General features: G+C 42.0%; 1 protein-coding gene across 1 annotated transcript; it reads right to left on the minus strand.

The window, feature by feature from the left end:
• Window positions 1-9,183: 9,183 nt before the first annotated feature.
• On the minus strand, window positions 9,184-18,689 carry lrit3a (info leucine-rich repeat, immunoglobulin-like and transmembrane domains 3a). The gene is made up of 4 exons (XM_071395238.1): window positions 18,574-18,689; window positions 17,268-17,734; window positions 10,960-11,265; window positions 9,184-10,761 (listed from the first exon to the last, which is right to left on the minus strand). The coding sequence occupies exons 1-4, from the start codon at window positions 18,687-18,689 to the stop codon at window positions 9,725-9,727; spliced, it is 1,926 nt and encodes a 641-aa protein (XP_071251339.1). The 3' UTR covers window positions 9,184-9,724.
• Window positions 18,690-23,759: the final 5,070 nt, after the last annotated feature.

A 23,759-nucleotide genomic window follows, 5' to 3' on the forward strand; every position in this document is an offset into this window, starting at 1 on the left:
GATTCCAATATATTATTTTTAAGTGGCAAAAGAATAGCTGAGACAACCGTTGTCTTGCCACCCGGTGAAACGGTCCAAAACATGGACGCTAGTTGTGTTGTATTGTGGTGTGTTGTGTCGTGTCGTGTTATCCACTTCCCTCCATTTTCTCCACCAGAGACAGTCATGTAACCTGCTGTCCAGATAGTGTGTGTATTCAGATTAGAATATGTACCCTGTATGTGTGTCTCTCTATCCTGTATAAGCATCTTCCTCTCCCTGAGTGAATCAGGCTGGATGAGTAAGCGGGGGAACTCGGAAAAGTGGAGAAGACTTGTTTTCTGTTTACTCAGGAGAGCCATCATCAGACTCCACCAACCAAACCACTATTCCTACCCAGGATGACATGCATATTGTTAGCAGCAGTGTCACAAGTGGCTTTGTAAGTAGCTGTAGGAGGGCTAACAAGGCTGGGAAGGGCTCAGTGTCTCCAGCTGTAGTTGAGTTGAGTTAGAAATGTGCCTGCTCAATGGCTTTTGCCCCGTGATTTCACCCCTGTTGACAGCATTTGAAAGAGGTATATCACTCCAGGTCACTCTAGGTCAGTCTAGGTCAGTCTAGGTCAAATACAGCACATATTGAACTCTCGTTGTCATCGGAACACTATGATGTATTGGGAAATGTCATGGAGTGCACCTTGGAATACTGTGTCACTGTTCACTGTTTTGTTGGTATGCCCAATCTGATGCTAAACAATGTTTACATGTAGACCAAATGAATCATACATTAATCATCTACCTAAGATTTTAAGTATGTACTGTATGTGGGACATGGTAACAAATGAACTAGGGTTCTTATTACCGTGTTACTATAACTATAAATATAACATGTTACACGGATCCTTCAAGAATGCAGAAGTAATAACACAGTAAAGTGTTCAAGGGGGGGCTCAAGACTAGCAGGTCCCACTAACTCATCCCATCTGTTAGTCAAACAACTTGGGTGTTGCCATGTTAATGGAATAGCTGGTATGACGGGTAGCGCCCAGACACGTGCAGCGGGTGGCATAGGCCAGGGTATCCATGGGAATGGCGTTCCAGCTCCACACATGTTATCAGGATTTACGGCAACACCTTTTCAGGCACACAGTAGGCCTTGACCCATTGATTACGGTCCCGCTCTCTCACTGTGCAGCCAGTCAGTGGGGCTAAAGGATAGGAGAGGAACACCCATGGGTCATAAGCGGATACATTCTGATATTTACATGCTCAAATACACAGTCACATGCATGTTGGTGGATACACAGACATCCACATAATCACTAAGTAACAACTGTGAGACAGTGGAAGTGGAGATCAGGGTGGGCTCGACAGAGAAGACAGAGGAAGGGTTGTAATGTTGAGAAATACACTACCGTTCAAAAGTTTGGGGTCACTTAGAAATGTCCTTGTCTCTGAAAGAAAAGCAATTTTTTTGTCCATTAAAATAACATCAAATTGATCAGAAATACAGTGTAGACATTGTTAATGTTGTCAATGACTATTGTAGCTGGAAAAAGCAGATTTTTAATGGAATATCTACATAGGTGTACATCAATCAATCAATCAAGTTTATTTTATATAGCCCTTCGTACATCAGCTAATATCTCGAAGTGCTGTACAGAAACCCAGCCTAAAACCCCAAACAGCAAGCAATGCAGGTGTAGAAGCACGGTGGCTAGGAAAAACTCCCTAGAAAGGCCAAAACCTAGGAAGAAACCTAGAGAGGAACCAGGCTATGAGGGGTGGCCAGTCCTCTTCTGGCTGTGCCGGGTGGAGATTATAACAGAACTATGCCAAGATGTTCAAAATGTTCATAAGTGACAAGCATGGTCAAATAATAATCATGAATAATTTTCAGTTGGCTTTTCATAGCCGATCATTAAGAGTTGAAAACAGCAGGTCTGGGACAGGTGGCGGTTCCATAACCGCAGGCAGAACAGTTGAAACTGGAATAGCAGCAAGGCCAGGTGGACTGGGGACAGCAAGGAGTCATCATGCCCGGTAGTCCTGACGTATGGTCCTAGGGCTCAGGTCCTCCGAGAGAGAGAAAGAAAGAGAGAAGGAGAGAATTAGAGAGAGCCAAGATTTTAAAAATGTTCATAAATGACAAGCATGGTCAAATAATAATCAGGAATAAATGTCAGTTGGCTTTTCATAGCCGATCATTAAGAGTTGAAAACAGCAGGTCTGGAACAGGTAGGGGTTCCATAACCGCAGGCAGAACAGTTGAAACTGGAATAGCAGCAAGGCCAGGCGGACTGGGGACAGCAAGGAGTCATCATGCCCGGTAGTCCTGACGTATGGTCCTAGGGCTCAGGTCCTCCGAGAGAGAGAAAGAAAGAGAGAAGGAGAGTATTAGAGAGAGCCAAGATTTTCAAAATGTTCATAAATGACAAGCATGGTCAAATAATAATCAGGAATAAAAGTCAGTTGGCTTTTCATAGCCGATCATTAAGAGTTGAAAGCAGCAGGTCTGGGACAGGTAGGGGTTCCATAACCGCAGGCAGAACAGTTGAAACTGGAACAGCAGCAAGGCCAGGTGGACTGGGGACAGCAAGGAGTCATCATGCCCGGTTTGCCGTGACGTAGGGTCCTAGGGCTCAGGTTCTCAGAGAGAGAGAAAGAAAGAGAGAACGAGAGAATTAGAGAGAGCATACTTAAATTCACACAGGACACTGGATAAGACAGGAGAAGTACTACAGGTATAACCAACTGACCCTAGCCCCCCGACACATAAACTACTGCAGCATAAATACTGGAGGCTGAGACAGGAGGGGTCAGGAGACACTGTGGCCCCATCCGATGATACCCCCGGACAGGGCCAAACAGGAAGGATATAACCCCACCCACTTTGCCAAAGCACAGCCCCCGCACCACTAGAGGGACATCTTCAACCACCAATTTACAATCCTGAGACAAGGCCGAGTATAGCCCACAAAGATCTCCACCACAGCACAAACCAAGGGGGGGCGCCAACCCAGACAGGAAGATCACGTCAGTAACTCAACCCACTCAAGTGACGCACCCCTCCTAGGGACGGCATGAAAGAGCACCAGTAAGCCAGTGACTCAGCCCCTGTAATAGGGTTAGAGGCAGAGAATCCCAGTGGAGAGAGGGGAACCGGCCAGGCAGAGACAGCAAGGGCGGTTCGTTGCTCCAGAGCCTTTCCGTTCACCTTCACACTCCTGGGCCAGACTACACTCAATCATATGACCTACTGAAGAGATAAGTCTTCAGTAAAGACTTAAAGGTTGAGACCGAGTCTGCGTCTCTCACATGGGTAGGCAGACCGTTCCATAAAAATGGAGATCTATAGGAGAAAGCCCTGCCTCCCGCTGTTTGCTTAGAAATTCTAGGGACAATTAGGAGGCCTGCGTCTTGTGACCGTAGCGTACGTATAGGTATGTACGGCAGGACCAACTCGGAAAGATAGGGAGGAGCAAGCCCATGTAACGCTTTATAGGTTAACAGTAAAACCTTGAAATCAGCCCTTGCCTTAACAGGAAGCCAGTGTAGGGAAGCTAGCACTGGAGTAATATGATCAAATTTCTTGGTTCTATCAGGATTCTAGCAGCCGTATTTAGCATTAACTGAAGTTTATTTAGTGCTTTATCCGGGTAGCCGGAAAGTAGAGCATTGCAGCAGTCTAACCTAGAAGTAACAAATGCATGGATTAATTTTTCTGCATCATTTTTGGACAGAAAATTTCTGATTTTTGCAATGTTACGTAGATGGAAAAAAGCTGTCCTTGAAACAGTCTTGATATGTTCGTCAAAAGAGAGATCAGGGTCAAGAGTAACGCCGAGGTCCTTCACAGTTTTATTTGAGATGACTTTACAACCATCAAGATTAATTGTCAGATTTAACAGAAGATCTCTTTGTTTCTTGGGACCTAGAACAAGCATCTCTGTTTTGTCCGAGTTTAAAAGTAGAACGTTTTCAGCCATCCACTTCCTTATGTCTGAAACACAGGCTTCTAGCGAGGGCAATTTTGGGGTTTCACCATGTTTCATTGAAATGTACAGCTGTGTGTCATCCGCATAGCAGTGAAAGTTAACATTATGTTTTCGAATAACATCCCCAAGAGGTAAAATATATAGTGAAAACAATAGTGGTCCTAAAACGGAACCTTGAGGAACACCGAAATGTACAGTTGATTTGTCAGAGGGCAAACCATTCACAGAGACAAACTGATATCTTTCCGACAGGTAAGATCTAAACCAGGCCAGAACTTGTCCGTGTAGACCAATTTGGGTTTCCAGTCTCTCCAAAAGAATGTGGTGATCGATGGTGTCAAAGGCAGCACTAAGGTCTAGTAGCACGAGGACAGATGCAGAGCCTCGGTCTGACGCCATTAAAAGGTCATTTACCACCTTCACAAGTGCAGTCTCAGTGCTATGATGGGGTCTAAAACCAGACTGAAGCATTTCATATACATTGTTTGTCTTCAGGAAGGCAGTGAGTTGCTGTGCAACAGCTTTTTCTAAAATTTTTGAGAGGAATGGAAGATTCGATATAGGCCGATAGTTTTTTATATTTTCCGGGTCCAGGTTTGGCTTTTTCAAGAGAGGCTTTATTACTGCCACTTTTAGTGAGTTTGGTACACATCCGGTGGATAGAGAGCCGTTTATTATGTTCAACATAGGAGGGCCAAGCACAGGAAGCAGCTCTTTCAGTAGTTTAGTAGGAATAGGATCCAGTATGCAGCTTGAAGGTTTAGAGGCCATGATTATTTTCATAATTGTGTCAAGAGATATAGTACTAAAACACTTAAGTGTCTCTCCCGATCCCAGGCCCTGGCAGAGCTGTGCAGATCCAGGACAGCTAAGCCCTGGAGGAATACGCAGATTTAAAGAGGAGTCCGTAATTTGCTTTCTAATGATCATGATCTTTTCCTCAAAGAAGTTCATGAATTTATTACTGCTGAAGTGAAAGCCATCCTCTCTTGGGGAATGCTGCTTTTTAGTTAGCTTTGCAACAGTATCAAAAATAAATTTTGGATTGTTCTTATTTTCCTCAATTAAGTTGGAAAAGTAGGATGATCGATCAGCAGTGAGGGCTCTTCGGCACTGCACGGTACAGTCTTTCCAAGCTAGTCGGAAGACTTCCAGTTTGGTGTGGCGCCATTTCCGTTCCAATTTTCTGGAAGCTTGCTTCAAAGCTCGGGTATTTTCTGTATACCAGGGAGCTAGTTTCTTATGACAAATGTTTTTCGTTTTTAGGGGTGCAACTGCATCTAGGGTATTGCGCAAGGTTAACTTCTTGGAACTATAGGGGGTGCTGTTCCGCATTAGCATATTTTGGTCTCCAAATTAAACTGCCTCGTGCTAAATTCTTGATCGTACAATATGCATATTATTGTTATTATTGGATAGAAAACACTTTCTAGTTTCTATAGCCGTTGGAATTTTGTCTCTGAGTGGTACAGAACTATATCTACAGCACTTTTCATGACAGGGGTCAGATTTCAGAAATTTTTACCCCTGATCTGGAGTCTGTTTTTAAGGTGACAGTGAATGCTATGAAGAAACCGACACTGCCTACGTCTTCCTCTGGGTGTCTGTACGTCATCACGTTTTGAATGGAGTCGATTGCACAATCACAGCCAATATAAAAGAACAAAACGTGGAGGTACCTCCCTTTCTCGTCGCGCGCCTGAAGCGTGAAGGACATCGGACTTGCCTCATTCCAAATCGTTGTTTAGCCAGCAATATTTCTCTGGTCATGTTTTTACTCGTTATAGTTGTTAAAAACATCATAATGTAGTTAATTTGAACCGTTTTATAGCAATTTATATCCGTTTAGTGCAATTCTGAGGAATTTCTTTGTCGTGCACTTTCTAGCTTTGGGAACGTTTCGGGGTCTCGGTCGTTGTTAGTGGACATTTCGAAGGACAGAGGACATCTATCGACCAAAAGAAGATTACAACATAGAAAGGATACATTGCCCAAGAATCTGATGGAAGAACAGCTCAAAGTAAGCAATATTTAATATGATAAATCGTTGTTCTGTCGAAATATTTTAAACGCATATTTCGCCATTTTGTTTGTTATCGCGTCACTTGGCGAACCCTGTATTGAAAAGTAAGGATAATTTTAAAAATGTAAGTCAGCGGTTGCATTAAGAACTAATTTGTCTTTCGATTCCTGTCAACCCTGTATTTTTTAGTCAAGTATATGATTAGCTTTCGATTAAACTAGATCACTCTGAAAGCTGACGTCCCTCATTTTGATGCTTGAGTTGCTACTATTTTCATTGTATAACCACGGTTTTGTATGGCTAAATATGCACATTTTCGAACAAACTGTATATGTATGTTGTAAAATGATGTTACAGGAGTGTCATCGGAAGAATTCTGAGAAGGTTAGTGAAAAAATTAATATATTTTGGCGGTGATTACGTTATAGCGCTCTTTGGCTGGAATCGATGCTCTGGTAACGTTTTCACATGTGGTATGCTAACTTATCGATTTATTGTATTTTCGCTGTAAAACGCTTAGAAAATCTGAAATATTGTCTGGAATCACAAGATCTGGGTCTTTCCATTGCTATGCTTTGTCTATTCTTATGAAATGTTTTATTAAGAGTAAATTGGTCATACACGTTGCTCTCTATAGTAATTCTAGTCGTCTTGTGATGGTCGGTGCAATTGTAAACTGTGATTTCTACCTGAAATATGCACTTTTTTCTAACAAAACCTATCCTATACCATAAATATGTTATCAGACTGTCATCTGAAGAGGTTTTTTCTTGGTTAGTGGCTATCAATATCTTAGTTTAGCCAAATTGGTGATAGCACCTGAAGTAGTAAGAAACTGATGGAGTTAGAAAAGTGGTGTATTTTGCTAACGTGTTTAGCTAATAGATTTACATATTTTGTCTTCCCTGTAAAACATTTTAAAAATCTGAAATGGTGGCTTTATTCACAAGATCTGTATCTTTCATCTGGTGTCTTGGACTTGTGATTTAATGATATTTAGATGCTACTATCTACTTGTGAAGCTATGCTAGCTATGCTAATCAGTGTGTGGGGGGGTGGGGGGTGATCCCGGACCCGGGGTAGAGGCTCGTTAGAGGTTAAATTGAGTTCCTCAGTTAGGTGGTTAACTGATTTTTGTCCTCTGACGTCCTTGGGTAGGCAGAAGGAGTCTGGAAGGGCATCAAGGAATTTTTGTGTTGTCTGAGAATTTATAGCACGACTTTTGATGCTCCTTGGTTGGGGTCTGAGCAGATTATTTGTTGCGATTGCAAACGTAATAAAATGGTGGTCCGATAGTCCAGGATTATGAGGAAAAACATTAAGATCTACAACATTTATTACATGGGACAAAACTAGGTCCAGAGTATGACTGTGGCAGTGAGTAGGTCCAGAGACATGTTGGACAAAACCCACTGAGTCGATGATGGCTCCGAAAGACTTTTGGAGTGGGTCTGTGGACTTCTCCATATGAATATTAAAATCACCAAAAATTAGAATATGATCTGCTATGACTACAAGGTCTGATAGGAATTCAGGGAACTCAGTGAGGAACGCTGTATATGGCCCAGGAGGCCTGTAAACAGTAGCTATAAAAAGTGATTGAGTAGGCTGCATAGATTTCATGACTAGAAGCTCAAAAGACGAAAACGTCTTTTTTTTTTTTTGTAAATTGAAATTTGCTATCGTAAATGTTAGCAACACCTCCGCCTTTGCGGGATGCACAGGGGATATGGTCACTAGTGTAACCAGGAGGTGAGGCCTCGTTTAACACAGTAAATTCATCAGGCTTAAGCCATGTTTCAGTCAGGCCAATCACATCAAGATTACGATCAGTGATTAGTTCATTGACTATAACTGCCTTTGAAGTGAGGGATCTAACATTAAGTAACCCTATTTTGAGATGTGAGGTATCACGATCTCTTTCAATAATGGCAATAATGGCAATAATGGCATCTACCTAAGATTTTAAGTTCTAATGGACCCATTATCAGCAAACATCACTCCTGTGTTCTAATGGCACATTGTGTTAGCTAATCCAAGTTTATCATTTTAAAAGGCTAATTGTTCATTAGTAAACCCTTTTGCAATTACGTTAGCACAGCTGAAAACTGTTGTCCTGATTAAAGAAGCAATAAAACTGGCCTTCTTTAGACTAGTTGAGTATCTGGAGCATCAGCATTTGTGGGTTCGATTACAGGCTCAAAATGGCCAGAAACAAAGAACCTTCTTCTGAAACTCGTCAGTCTATTCTTGTTCTGAGAAATGAAGGTTATTCCATGCAAGAAATTGCCAAGAAACTGAAGATCTCATACAACGTTGTCTACTACTCTCTTCACAGAACAGAGTAAACTAGCTCTAACCAGAATAGAAAGAGGAGCGGGAGGCTCTGGTGCACAACTGAGCAAGAGGACAAGTATATTGAAGTGTCTAGTTTGAGAAACAGATGCCTCTCAAGTCCTCAACTGGCAGCTTCATTAAATAGTACCTGCAAAACACCAGTCTCAATGTCAACAGTGAAGAGGCGACTCTGGGATGCTGCAAAGAAAAAGCCATATCTCAGACTGGCCAATAAAAAGAAAAGATTAAAATGGGCAAAAGAACGCAGACACTGGACAGAGGAAGATTGGGGGAAAAAATTATGGACAGAAGAATCTAAGTTTGAGATGTTCGGATCACAAAGAAGAACATTCATGAGACGCAGAAAAAAGGAAAAGATGCTGGAGGAGTGCTTGACACCATCTGTCAAGCATGCTGGAGGTGTGTGCAAACCTGGTCAAGAACTACAGGAAACGTGTGATCTCTGTAATTGCAAACAAAGGTTTCTGTACCAAATATTAAGTTCTGCTTTTCTGATGTATCAAATACTTATGTCATGCAATAAAATGCAAATGAATTACTTAAAAATCATACAATGTAATTTTCTGGATTTTTGTTTTAGATTCCGTCTCTCACAGTTGAAGTGTACCTATGATAAAAATTACAGACCTCTACATGCTTTGTAAGTAGGAAAACCTGCAAAATCGGCAGTGTATCAAATACTTGTTCTCCCCACTGTATACCAAATGCTTATATGAAATATGAGGACATGAAATACACAAAGATTTGTTTTTATTAAAAAGAAGAATACAATACCATTGTATGTACAAGTAAAAACAATACGTTACACAGAAACTGTTGCATTGTATGTAGGGCAGGTCAAATCTTCTAATATACTAGGGTTAGATAAAACTTTTTAGTAAAGTAAGGCAACAATTAGCTTGAAGGTTTGACTTTTGAGTGAACATTGCTAGCAGTTTGAATCAACGTGTTGTTGGACTAGGATAGTCGGCATGTCTATTTATACCATATTGAGATCAATGAATCTTTAAACCTGGTGTGGTGTATAGTGACAAAGAAGCAAGACATAGTGAACACTGTGGCAGATGATTTCATTATGGTATTATGGAAAATTGCATTAAACTGAGAATAAATGTGATAATAAATGTGAATAAGTGCTAAGCTGCAAAGACAGCAATCTTAACATTGAGTTGTCATGATGCTGTTTGTTTCCAGCATTAGGGCTGTTTTCCTAAAGAAATTAGAACATGTTTTTGTTTTTCTTGCCACGAAACTTCTGAATTTTGCGATACTGGTATTGTGACAAACCAAATCTCAAAGTGTGGTTAAAAAAATAAGAAATGAAGGCTTCAACAATCAGTGATGCCATGTAGAGTCTTCATCTAGTGCTAGCACAGAAATTCTGACCTGGAACTGTCACTCCTGTATGTTATTTGTGAGTCAATGCTGGACCTGGAGAAGAGGAGCATCCTCTCTTGGGACTCCTCGGTCTGCCTGTGGGCCCACAATTCACTGGGATTAGCGTTCAAGGTCCTCTGCTTCATCGACAGTGTTTCGAACTTCACATATGTGTCTTTAGACAGCTCGTCGTCCAAACCTGGCACACTGCTCTGGCAGTAGAGTGAGAGGATCTTGTAAACCAGCAGACCGATGACAGGTAAAGCCACGGCGCAGGCAATGCCGCTGATGATCATCAGCAGCTGGTTCTCGGCATCGTCCTCAACAATGTCCAGGGTGAAGAAGTTGATGCAGGGGTCTATCCCTGCCGCACTTCCCTTGGCAACCAGACAAACCTGGTACCTCATTCCAGAAGTTAAGCCTTCGAGGAGGACCTTGCCACTCCTGGCATCGGTATCCATTGTCCTTTTGGAGTCATCCTCATCGTCGTAAGTAGAGTACACAACGGTGAGAGGGGCATCGCTCGTCAAACCGTCTGCCGTCCAGAGTAGAACCGCGCTGTCCGCCGTTTCCTCCACGATCTCGAGATCTTGGACGGACTTGGAAGCGTCCTTCTTTTTGCTCTGATCCGCCGCCAGCATCCTGTCGCTGCCTTGCTGGATCTTGGATGGTTTGGGTGGGGCTTTCTGCTGCACATTGCTGGGCATGAGTTTCTTCTTGGTGGGAACGGGTGGCAGTGTGGTCGTGGCTGGGGTGGTGGTAGTAATCAGGGTGCTAGGGGAGTTGGGGAAGTCAGTTGACGGAGCAGAGGATGTTGTGGATGGGCTATTCCCTCCAGCCTCTCCATTGGACTTCTGTGGGGGCATGATTGTAGCGACATAACCTGCCACAGACAGGCTGATGGCAGCCTCTGCATTACCGGCGAAGTTCTTAGCCTTGCAGCTGTACTCCCCGTCGTCTTTGTGCGAGATCCCATTTAGGCTGATGATGGACCATCGGACACCTTCTCCCGGAGACTCCTGGACAACTGTAGGTAGATCATGAAAATGCCAAGACTTAGTAATCGCCAAGATGTAGACTTTCGTTAAATGAAACACAAAGATCAACTGTAGAGTAAAGGCAAATCCTATTAAATCAATTTCGAAATCTAAAACTATTTTTGATAACCATGTTGAATAAGACACTGTATGCGTTTTCTTAAAATAAAATGTCTCACTGTTGATACCTGTGTTGTTGACAGGTGAGCCATCTGAAGTGGTCCAGATTAGGGTAGGTGTGGGGTAACCCGTGGCATCACAGCGCAGAAGCACATTGCTGCCCAACAAGGCTGTAATCTTGGTGGCTGACATCATGACAGACGGCTTGAGACATTGGTCCAGCTCCGCCCTTTGGAACATAACCCCGGCCAGGTTCTCAGGCCCACTGCAAGACAGGAACTGATCCATTAGTACCACTGATGTGTCAGACATTTTGGAGAGCTCGATCAGCTTGGAGATCCTGCAGTCGCAGATCCACGGGTTGTCCTGAAGACCTGGAGGGGACAAGAGAGGAAATGTTTGTGATAGTTATGCTAAATAAAACTTACATGAATGTTTGTAAAAAGTTTAGGAACGTGCTTAGGAACGTGCAGTGCTTCAGAGATGAAGAACATGCTAATAATTATCAATGCTAATAGTAATGTGGCTGCGAATATAAACAAACTCAAAGAGTGGATTCCAGTCTCTCCTAGCTGATACACAAATTATACAAATGGTGGCACTTTATTATAACTCCATGTAACAAATAATTTATAATGGATTAGTAAAAAGTTGATTCATAATTTACTAATCATTTCTCCATTCATAAGATGTTTAATATTGTCCCTTATAAACAATCATTAGTTAAGGCTTTTCGCATGGCAAAAAAAGGGTGTCTGTTTTGCCCTATAGTTGCACACGCAGTCTTTTTGCGAGAAATTACACTGGTCACTCAAAAAATGTATAAAGTATTTATAAAGTATAAATAGAACACACATTAGGCCACGCAAAAGACTGGTAAATGGTTAATAAATGGTTTATAATGACCTATATTTAACATGTCATAAATTATCTTATGAATCATTATTAAACACTTTGATAGTTGTTTGTAAATGTGTGAATAACTAGGTTACTGACGTTTACAAATGTGGGAGAAAAGATTAATAAACAGTGGTGTAAAGTACTTCAATAAAAATACTTTAAAGTACTAAGTAGTATTAGGGTATCTGTGCTTGACTTTACAATTTATATTTTTGACAACTTTTACTTTTACTCCACTACATTCCTAAAGACGTAATGTACTTTTTACTCCCATACATTTTCTCTGACACCCAAAGTACTTGCTACATTTCAAATTCTCTGGCAGAACACAAAAATGGTCCAATTCATGCACCTATCAATATAATGCGTTGTCATCCCTACTACCTCTGATCTGGCAGACTCACTAAATGCAAATACTGCATTTGTAAATGATATCTGAGTGTTGGAGTGTGCCCCTGGCTGTCCGTAAATAAAAAAATAAAAAAGAATAATCCTGCCATCTGGTTTGCTTAATATAAGGAATTTGATGTATTGCATTTACTTGAACTTAATATTACTCAACTATGACAATTGAGTACTTTTTCCACCACTGCAATTAAGTACATTTAAAACCAGATTCTATTTGACATTTACTCAAGTATTATTTTACCTGGTGACTTTCACTTTTACTTGAGTCATTTTCTAATAAGGTATCTTTACTTTTATGTATGACAATTTAGTACTTTTCCCACCATTGTTAATAAATGATGAATAAACTATTTACTGATCCATTATAAATGCTTTATTACATGAAGTTATTTTTAAAGTCCTACCTACATATTTTGTATTTTAGTTGACTAACATGACTAACATTGTACTCTTCTTTGCACATCTTGTACTTATCTAAAGTCAACAAAAGCCTTGATTGCATATTATGCTATGAATTCCATGTTCATCTATTTTCCCGCCACAATTATAGAAAGAAAACTTTACACAGTTAATTTTCTGTACCGCTAGCATGTGTAACTTAGTGTTCTCATTCAGTGGTGAGTGGTGCAGCGGTCTAAGCCACTGCATCTCAGTGCTAGAGGTGTCACTACAGACACCCTGGTTCGAATCCAGGCTGTATCACAACCGGCCGTGATTGGGAGTCCCGTAGGGCAGTGCACAATTGGCCCAGCGTCGTCCGGGTTTGGCCGGTGTAGGCCATCATTGCAAATAAGAATTTGTTCTTAACTGACTTGCCTAGTTTAAAACAATTCTAGGTATGGATACAGTAGTTACAACTGAGCCATCCTTCTATTACCCTAATATTGGGATTTCCCAGACCGAGGGTCAGACATGGGTCAAATTTGGAGTCATATCATCTCTTACAAATGACATTAAGTTACTAGCATGTTACATGTGTGTGAAAGGAGGGTAGAGACGCTTTCCCAGAACACACACACAGACACACAAGCTAACGGAAACACAGCTACTGTACAAACACACACTCAAACACATATACAATCTCTCTCTCTCTCTCTCTCTCTCTCTCTCTCTCTCTCTCTCTCTCTCTCTCTCTCTCTCTCTCTCTCTCTCTCTCTCTCTCAATTCAATTCAATGGGCTTTATTGGCATGGGAAACATGTGTTAACATTGCCAAAGCAAGTGAGGTAGATATTATACAAAAGTGAAATAAACAATACAAATTAACAGTAAACAATACACATACAGAAGTTTCAAAACAATAAAGACATTCCAAATGTTATATTATATATATACAGTGTTGTAACAATGTACAAATGGTTAAAGCACACAAGTTAAAATAAATAAGCATAAATATGGGTTGTATTTACAATGGTGTTTGTTCTTCACTGGTTGCCCTTTTCTTGTGGCAACAGGTCACAAATCTTGCTGCTGTGATGGCACACTGTGGAATTTCTCCCAGTAGATATGGGAGTTTATCAAAATTGGATTTGTTTTCAAATTCTTTGTGGATCTGTGTAATCTGAGGGAAATATGTCTCTCTAATATGGTCATACATTGGGCAGGAGGTTAGGAAGTGCAGCTCAGTTTCCACCTCATTTTGTGGGCAGTGTGCACATAGCCTGTCTTCTCTTGAGAGCCATGTCTGCCTACGGCGGCCTTTCTCAATAGCAAGGCTATGCTCACTGAGTCTGTACATAGTCAAAGCTTTCCTTAAGTTTGGGTCAGTCACAGTGGTCAGGTATTCTGCCACTGTGTACTCTCTGTTTAGGGCCAAATAGCATTCTAGTTTGCTCAGTTTTTTTGTTAATTCTTTCCAATGTGTCAAGTAATTATCTTTTTGTTTTCTCATGATTTGGTTGGGTCTAATTGTGCTGTTGTCCTGGGGCTCTGTGGGGTGTGTTTGTGTTTGTGAACAGAGCCCTAGGACCAGCTTGCTTAGGGGACTCTTCTCCAGGTTCATCTCTCTGTAGGTGATGGCTTTGTTATGGAAGGTTTGGGAATCGCTTCCTTTTAGGTGGTTGTAGAATTTAACGGCTCTTTTCTGGATTTTGATAATTAGTGGGTATCGGCCTAATTCTGCTCTGCATGCATTATTTGGTGTTCTACGTTGTACACGGAGGATATTTTTGCAGAATTCTGAATGCAGAGTCTCAATTTGGTGTTTGTCCCATTTTGTGAAATCTTGGTTGGTGAGTGGACCCCAGACCTCACAACCATAAAGGGCAATGGGCTCTATGACTGATTCAAGTATTTTTAGCCAGATCCTAATTGGTATGTTGAAATTTATGTTCCTTTTGATGGCATAGAAGGCCCTTCTTGCCTTGTCTCTCAGATCGTTCACAGCTTTGTGGAAGTTACCTGTGGTGCTGATGTTTAGGCCGAGGTATGTATAGTTTTTTGTGTGCTCTAGGGCAACGGTGTCTAGATGGAATTTGTGGTCCTGGTGACTGGACCTTTTTTGGAACACCATTATTTTGGTCTTACTGAGATTTACTGTCAGGGCCCAGGTCTGACAGAATCTGTGCAGAAGATCTAGGTGCTGCTGTAGGCCCTCCTTGGTTGGTGACAGAAGCACCAGATCATCAGCAAACAGTAGACATTTGACTTCGGATTCTAGTCTCTATATATATATTCTATTCTCTCTCTCACTCACTCACTCACTCACTCACTCACTCACTCACTCACTCACTCACTCACTCACTCACTCACTCACTCACTCACTCACTCACTCATTCACTTACATGCACGCTCACACACATACACACACACTCACACACACACACACGCATGTGGAAGTGCATGTGTATTGTGGAAACCCCTTATGCTTAACCAGATTAGTTGTACTTAACTGGGGACAACCCAAACGCAAACTCTAAACCTGGTGTTGACTTTCTTCCCAAAATACAAAAGTGTTGTATCCTGTTCTTTTAAAGGGGCAATCTGCAGTTGTTACATTTTTGCACTTTTGAATGAATGATGTACAGTATACCCATTGATTCTTGAAGAATTTTACTTATAAATACTCCATGAGCTTAGTTCAACTGTCTTACCCCATAAAAACCCCAAATATAAGCTTTTTTTGCTCAATTGTTTGTAAACACTTTCACTTTAAACAAACACTGTATTGCCTCAACATGGTTAAAACTATATTGTGACATCATGGATGGTAAGTCTTTCCATCCATAGCCCTGTCTATGAATTTGAGAGTGTTGACATTTCTCCAGCCCCATTCCTCAGCTTTTACCAAAACCGTGGCAGGGTGTCCACTTTGTTATTGTTTGAACTGCATATTGAATGCTGATTGGCTGACAGAACCTCCAGTTTATAATAGCAAAAATGCACCTTGGGGGTTTGTGATGAATGGTCAATATACCACGGCTAAGGGCTGTATCCATAACAACAGCCGATAGCCGTGGTATATTGGCAATATACCACACCCCCACATGCATTTTAGTTTAATTCTATCATGTGATGGTACGGGAAGAGTCTATATTCTGTACATGGGACGTTATGTGTCTTCCTTAGGGATAGGCTAATCTTGTTTCTCCTTCCAGTACGCCAGAGAATAGAACAAGCTTTTTCAGCATGGAAAAGCTAGCTGGTCCTTAACATCCCATTAACATTATCTCACTCCTCAAGCTAGTTCTCAGACAGAGTGAAAGAGAGAGTATTTTCTTTAAGATGGACCATCTTCACTTATAATCAATTCTGTACTTCATTCATAAAGAACATTGTACATGTGATTTGTTTTAGAAATGTCCCTTAACAAGTCCCGGTTTATTTAATGATTTATTTATTTGTGTTGTATCCGAATGCTCTCTACAATGTACTGTATATGTCAGTTTGTACATCAGCGTTCTATTCAGCATTTGGCATGCCAATGAAAACCTGGGTACATCTGAGGGCCTGCTTACACCTTCCCATATTCTGTGAGATTTAGTGTGGAGCCCAAAATACATGGCATGTTTGTACAAATCAAAGCATGGAAAGATAACTAATTAGATTTGTCAAAGCCAAAGTTTAGAAAGGGACTATCATTGCATGATAACTTTAACTCCCGACTGCTTACGAGGTGGATCTAAAATAGGTTGACCTGGTAACCTGCAGCTACAGCACATAGAAGTCCAAGCGTTGTGGACATTTAGGTGATAGTCTATTGATAGTTTGTTGAGCATCTATAGATAGATTTTCCAAATAAAGAGCCGCCCAAAAAGGTTTTGGAACCTCAATGTGAAGATGGAAATATGCCTTTGGGTTAAACGTAACCGTCACTAAGTAAACACATTGCGTTACAGTCCAGGTGCCAGACAAAAAGTGACATCACGTTGAGGTGTTGTCATAACAATTGCCATGGATTTCATGTATGTACTACTTCCTAATGTTCGTAGGAAGGTTCAGCAAACGCCCTTTACGGGCTACGTAACAACCCAAAACTCGATACACTCCTACGAAGACCAGTGCCATGTTCTGTTATCACCCAACACTGCTTTACTGCAGGGGTGGTCAACCCACCTCCTGGAGAGCCACTGGGAGTTCAGGGTTTTGCTCCCTCCCTGCTCTAACACGTGGGTCAGCTAATCTCAGGTGTGTACTCAGTAGAAGCACGTGTTGTAGTCAGGGCAAAAGCCTGCTAAACCAGTACAGATGTAGGATCTTAATTTGAGCCAATTTGCTACAGCAGGAAAATAATTCTGTAGCAACAGGAAATGTAAATTGTTATGTGAATTATTATTAATGGACATGTTGTAGGGGTAAATCATTTTTTTGTAAAGGAAAATCAAGTCAGAAATTTCTAATGGAAAATTACAAACTTCAGAACCCTTTTTAAACCTCAAATACACTACAAGTTTGCATTGCAGGAAAGCTGCAATGCAGGGTGATCAAATAAGCATCAGGGTGATCAAAATAAGATCCTACATCTGTAGCTCTTGAGGGTGGAGGGTTGTGCACGCACCCCTGCCCAAAGTCCTAACCTTAAACCCTCATCCCCACATCACCCACTCACACTTCATTATCAGTTCTCTTACCGAGCACCACTTTCTGGGACAAGCTGGAGTAGACGTGCATTCCATTGAACGGCGGCCAGATATCCACGAGGTCCGAAGACAGGGTGGTCAACTTGTTGCTGGAGATATCCAGGTAGGTTATGTTGACCAGGTACGGGATAGCCTCCATGGCAACGCTGGTCAAGCGGTTGTTGTGAAGATCCAGCGTCCTCAGACTAGGCATCTCCTTTAGGGACTCCCAGGGGAAGGTGGAGATCAGGTTCCCATCCAGCCGCAGTTCGTGGAGGACCTTGAGGTTGTAGAAGGCAGCGGCGTCCACAGAGGAGATAGAGTTGTAGGTGATCCACAGGTAGCGCAGGTCGTTCAGGTAGTAGAAGGCCTCGGTGGGGATGCGCCTCACACCTGTCTTCTCTACCCGCAGTTTGACCGTATCCACAGGGACATTTACGGGGATGTCGGACATGTCTGGGTCATTACACAGCACAGATCTGAGAGGAACAGAATACATGGGCTCGGTTTAAATATATAAAAAATGTCCTTCTCCCTTTCATGGAGTTATCACTCTTCTGGACAGGTCAAAGCTAGAGTTCCATTGCATAGCTTTCACCTATCCAGTCTAGTCAGATCACTGATTACCATTCAGAAGGGGTTGGAAGGTTCTTCAGTTCTTGTTCTTGAGAACCACAGGGTGTTGTTCCGGCCCAGTAGCCTTAAAAACCACCTGATTCATCTGATCATCTAGCCCTTAATAGCTTGAGTCATGTGCGTTAATGCTGGGCTGGGACAAAAGCCTAGAAAACGGACCAGGATTGAAGAGCTCTGCACTTTGTGTTTCCATCTCCACAATTCATCTCTTACATACTTGTGGGACTTTAGAAAAGTTGTTCTATGATACTTTTCACGACTCCATACTCTGTTCCCAACTCTTGAGATGCAGTCATCCTAAACATGGGATAGGTATTGAGAAAAAGTGGTCCTCTATTGAACTCATACTTCAAAGCCTAAGAGGTCTGACACAATGTTCTAATACTAAGAGGGACAGGTGGTTTTAATACTAAGAGGGACGGGTGGTTCTAATACTAAGAAGGACAGGGGGTTATAATACTAAGAGGGACAGGGGGTTATAATACTAAGAGGGACAGGGGGTTCTAATACTAAGAGGGACATGGGGTTATAATACTAAGAGGGACAGGAGGTTCTAATACTAATAAAAAATACATGGATCATTTAAAAAAGATAGTGATACTGTATATCTGTGGAAAATGGTCCAGATTCAACTATAATAAAATATGTAAAGACAACCTCCTATAAGAAACATAGTAAATACCTGGTCCCCGTTCCATCACTCCGTCCATGGTAAACACAGGTACACTGGGAAGGACAGAATGAATGGGCCACACTGAAGCAGCACAGGAAGACATAGGCGTAGAGAAGAAGATGCATGGTTCACCAAATCAACCAAACACGATCACACCACAAGGTCAGGAGAAAGAGGAGAGGAAAAGACATCTGAATCCATGTAGAAAGGTTGAAAAAAAATACTCTTCATCTTTTGTAGAGAGGAAAATATATGAATAGTCCCAAAGTCCCGCATGCATAAGAAGTGCTTACAGGTGACCCATCGTTAGGATGGGAGAAGGGGGAGGGGAGGACAGTAAGGCCAGATTAGTCGAGGATTTCACAGGGCCGACTAGGTCACGCAAGCCAGGACAGGGAGGATAGAAATCAGCCTTGGGGACACAAACACTAATCGGCTAGCACACTTGGCGGGGAGGTTTCCCCTTACCCGATCCCCTGGATACCCTCACACACCCACAGCCTTCACCACCCCAGACTACCAATCCCTGACTCCCCTTAACACACACCCACAGCCTTCATCAACCCAGTCTACCTAGCCCAGACCTCCCTCCCTCCCACACACACACTCCCCCTGCTGTTTTCTCCTCCCTTACCGCTCTTCTAACCCTCACTGTTATGGCACTAGCCCTACCCGTACTGACACTGGGCTGGGCCTTTTCCTTAGAGTTGCGTGAGGGATCTCCGAGTGACACAAGGGTGCAAGCTGTAGTCTGGGGCGTGATTTATCTCCTCATGGAGGGGACCGGAGTGGAGGGGGTGGGGGGTGACCGGGGTGGCATGGGAAGAATGGCATTGTATGCTGTAGCGTTAAGATTTCCCTTCACTGGAACGAAGAGGCCTAGCCTGAACCATAAATAGCAGCCCCACATCATTAATCCTCCTTCACCAAACTTTACAGTTTGGTGAAGGATATGCATTGGCACAGGTAGCGTTCTCCTGGCATCCACCAAACCCAAATTCGTCAGTCGGACTACCAGATATGTGAAGCGTGATTCATTACTCCAGAGAACGCGTTTCCACTGCTGCGGAGTCAAATGGCGGCGAGCTTTACACCACTCCACCTGACGCTTGGCATTGCGCCTGGTGATATTAGGCTTGGGTGCGGCTGCTCGGCCATGGAAACCCATTTCATGAAACTCCCGACGAACAGTGCTGACATTGCCTCTAGAAGCAGTTTGGAACTCGGTAGTGTTGCAACCGAGGACAGGCGATTTTTACGCGCTATGCGCTTCAGCACTCTGCGGTCCCATTCTGTGAGCTTGTGTGGCCTACCACTTCGCGGCTGAGCCGTTGTTGCTCCTAGACATTTCCATTTCATAATAACAGCACTTACAGTTGACCTGGGCATCTCTAGCAGGCCGAAATTTGATGAACTGACTTGTTGGAAAGGTGTCATCCTATTGAAAGCCACGTTGAAAGTCACTGAGATCTTCAGTACGGGCCATTCTACTACCAATATTTGTCTTTGGAGATTGCATGGCTGTGTGCTCGCATTTTATACACCTGTCAGCAACGGGTGTGGCTGAAATACCCGAATCCACTAATTTGAATGGGTCTCCACATACATTTGTACTTATAGTATATCAAGCATATTATGCACTACAATATGGTATTTTACAGAAAGACTTTCTTCTGTGACGTACCAGATGAATATATATATATTTATATAATATAAGATAATTTGCCTTGAATGAGCTCCACCTGTAATCTAAAAGGTGTAGAAATGGTTACTTCACACATATTTATTGTATGGAGAACACCAGAATACACATCTTTCTAGGAAAGATTGATTAATTAACCATTATACTCATGAAAAATAGGAGTTATTCATTTCATTATTAGTGATTTTTGTATATTTACCCTTGAGTGGGTCAGAAACAGACTGCTGCTGGTCTTAGCTTGGTCCTGACTGAGTGAAAGAGGGACATCTGGTGTTAGAACGGCAGTTGGTTGAGTAGAGATAAAGTGGAGTACTTTTGCCTGTGTGGGCAATACATACATTACATACATACATACATACATACATACATACATACATACTCTCTCTCTCTCTCTCTCTCTCTCTCTCTCTCTCTCTCTCTCTCTCTCTCTCTCTCTCTCTCTCTCTCTCTCTCTCTCTCTCTCTCTCTATATATATATATATATATACACACACACACACACACACACACACACACACACACACACACACACACACACACACACACACACACACACACACAAACTTGAACCTGTTTGGGATATGGGGCAGCATTTTCACGTTCGGATGAAAAGCCTGCCCAGAGTAAACTTCCTGCTACTCAGGCCCAGAAGCTAATATGTGCATATTATTAGTAGATTTGGATAGAAAACACTCGGATGTTTCTAAAACTGTTTTAATGATGTCTGTGAGTATAACAGAACTCATATGGCAGGCGAAAACCTGAGAAGAATCCAACCAGGAAGTGGGAAATCTGAGGTTTGTAGTTTTCAACTCATTGCCTTTCTAATATACAGTGTCTATGGGGTCATATTGCACTTCCTAAGGCTTCTACTAGATGTCAACAGTCTTTAGAACCTTGTTTGAGGCTTCTACTGTAAAGGGGGAGAGAATGAGAGCTGTTTCAACCAGATGTCTGGCAGAGTGCCATGAGCTGGTCACGCGCGTGGCCGTGAGAGTGACCTGCGTTCCATTGCATTTCTAAAGACAAAGGAATTCTCCGGGTGAAACATTATTGAACATTTATGTTAAAAACATCCTAAAGATTGATTCTATACATTGTTTGACATGTTTCTACAAACTGTTATATAACTTTTTGGACTTTTCCTCTGAACTTTCGCCTGGACTTGCCCGCGCCTCGTGACTGGATTTGTGATCTAAACGTGCTAACAAAAAGGAGGTATTTGGACATAAATGATGGACTTTATCGAACAAAACAAACATTTTTTGTGGAACTGGGATTCCTGGGAGTGCATTCTGATGAAGATCATCAAAGGTAAGGGAATATTTATAATGCTATTTCTGACTTCTGTTGACCCCACAACATGGCGGGTACCTGTATGGCTTGTTTTTGTGTCTGAGCTCCGTACCCAGAATATTGCATGGTGTGCTTTTTCGGTAAAGCTTTTTTGAAATCTGACACAGCGGTTGCATTAAGGAGAAGTAAATCTTTAATTCTGTGCATAACACTTTTATCTTTTATCAAAGTTTATGATGAGTATTTCTGTAAATTGATGTGGCTCTCTGAAAATTCGCCGGATGTTTTCGAGGCACAACATTACTGACCATAACGCGTCAACGTAAACTGAGGTTTTTGGATATAAATATGAACTTTATCGAACAAAACATACATGTATTGTGTAACATGAAGTGCCATCCTATGAGTGCCATCTGATGAAGATCATCAAAGGTTAGTGATTAATTTTATCTCTATTTCTGCTTTTTGTGACTCCTCTCTTTGGCTGGAAAATGGCTGTATGTTTTTTTGTGACTAGGCTCTGACCTAACATAATCATATGGTGTGCTTTCGCTGTAAAGCTCGGACATGATGGGTAGATTAACAAGAAGTTAAGCTTTAATTTGGTGTATTGCACTTGTGAATGTATGAAAGTGAAATATTTCTAAAAATATTTTAGAATTTCGCGCTCTGCCTTTTCAGCGGATGTTGTCGAGCGTAAGAAGTTAAACCCCCTCATTCTTCTTTGAGACCCCTCTTTCAAAGTCACTGAGATCTCTTCTTCTAGCCATGGTAGCAAAAATAATGGGCAACTGGACATTTTTATACATGACCCTAAGCCTGATGGGATGTAAATTGTTTAATTAACTCAGGAACCACACATGTTGGAAGCCATGCTTTCAATAGACTTTGTATCCTGTCATGCCCTGATCTGTTTCACCGATCTTTGTGCTCGTCTCCACCCCCCTCCAGGTGTCGCCCATCTTCCCCATTATCCCCTGTGTACTTATACCTGTGTTTTCTGTTTGTCTGTTGCCAGTTCGTCTTGTTTGTCAAGCTTACCAGCGTTTGTCCTGTCAGCTCCTGTCTTTTCCCAGCCTCTCTTTTTCTCATCCTTCTGGTTTTGACCTTTGCCTGTCCTGACCCTGTACCCGCCTGCCTGACCACTGCCGGTCTCTGACCCTGCCTGCCGTCCTGTACCTTTGCTCCATCTCTGGATTACCGACCTCTGCCTGACCCTGAGCCTTCCTGCCATCCTGTACCTTGGCCTCTACTCTGGATTATCGACCCCTGCCTGCCTTGACCTGTCGTTTGCCTGCCCCTGTGGTTACAATAAACATTGTTACTTCACACAGTCTGCACTTGGGTCTTACCTTGATTCCTGATAGTATCCCTCATTTACTCAAGTGTTTCTTTTATTTTGGCAGTTACCTGTACACACTATTTTCTGTTTGTAATTACTCAATGTTACACTGTACTTACTGCAGTAACCCTAACTCTTACCCCAACCCAATTGGTCATTGGAAATGAAAATACTTGTTAAACTGTACTTAAAGGAGCAGTTATTGTAATAAGAACACTGCGGAGTGTTTCACAGGGAATACAGTGATTTTTATTTATGCAAGCAAATTTTGATCCTACATGCCAGAAAAGACACTTCAACTGTTAGCACACGTATGTACAAAACAGATTCAATTAAGAGAATGTTACTGTGTAACATTTAGAACGAACGACTGGGTCGCGTCCACAGATACAGAACAAAAAAACTGAACAACTGGGTCGCGTCTCTAGCAACCCTAGATTTGTGTCGGGACTATATATTGTGGAAGGATGAAATAGTATGAATAAATTTATAAAAATATATTTTTAGATTAAAATATGTCAAACATAAGTTGAATATGTTGGTAACCCGTTGTATAAAAGTGATAATGCCCTTGAAGCCGGTGTTTGGAGGATATTTTGGGACGGTTTGCCGACTTCGTCTCGGGCCTAAAAACACCCGTGCCAATATATCCTCCGATAACACTGGCTAAAAGACAGGAGCTGACAGGACAAACGCTGGTAAGCTTGACAAACAAGACGAACTGGCAACAGACAAACAGAAAACACAGGTATATCCTCCGATAACACCACCAGTAACACCGGCTTCGAGGTCATTATCACATAAGTAAGCATTCTTTGTGAAAGTACAAAAGACTAATACGAGGAGAAAGCTGAA

The sequence above is a fragment of the Salvelinus alpinus genome, chromosome 4, assembly GCF_045679555.1.
Source record: "Salvelinus alpinus chromosome 4, SLU_Salpinus.1, whole genome shotgun sequence".
In the NCBI taxonomy this organism is placed as follows: domain Eukaryota; kingdom Metazoa; phylum Chordata; class Actinopteri; order Salmoniformes; family Salmonidae; genus Salvelinus; species Salvelinus alpinus.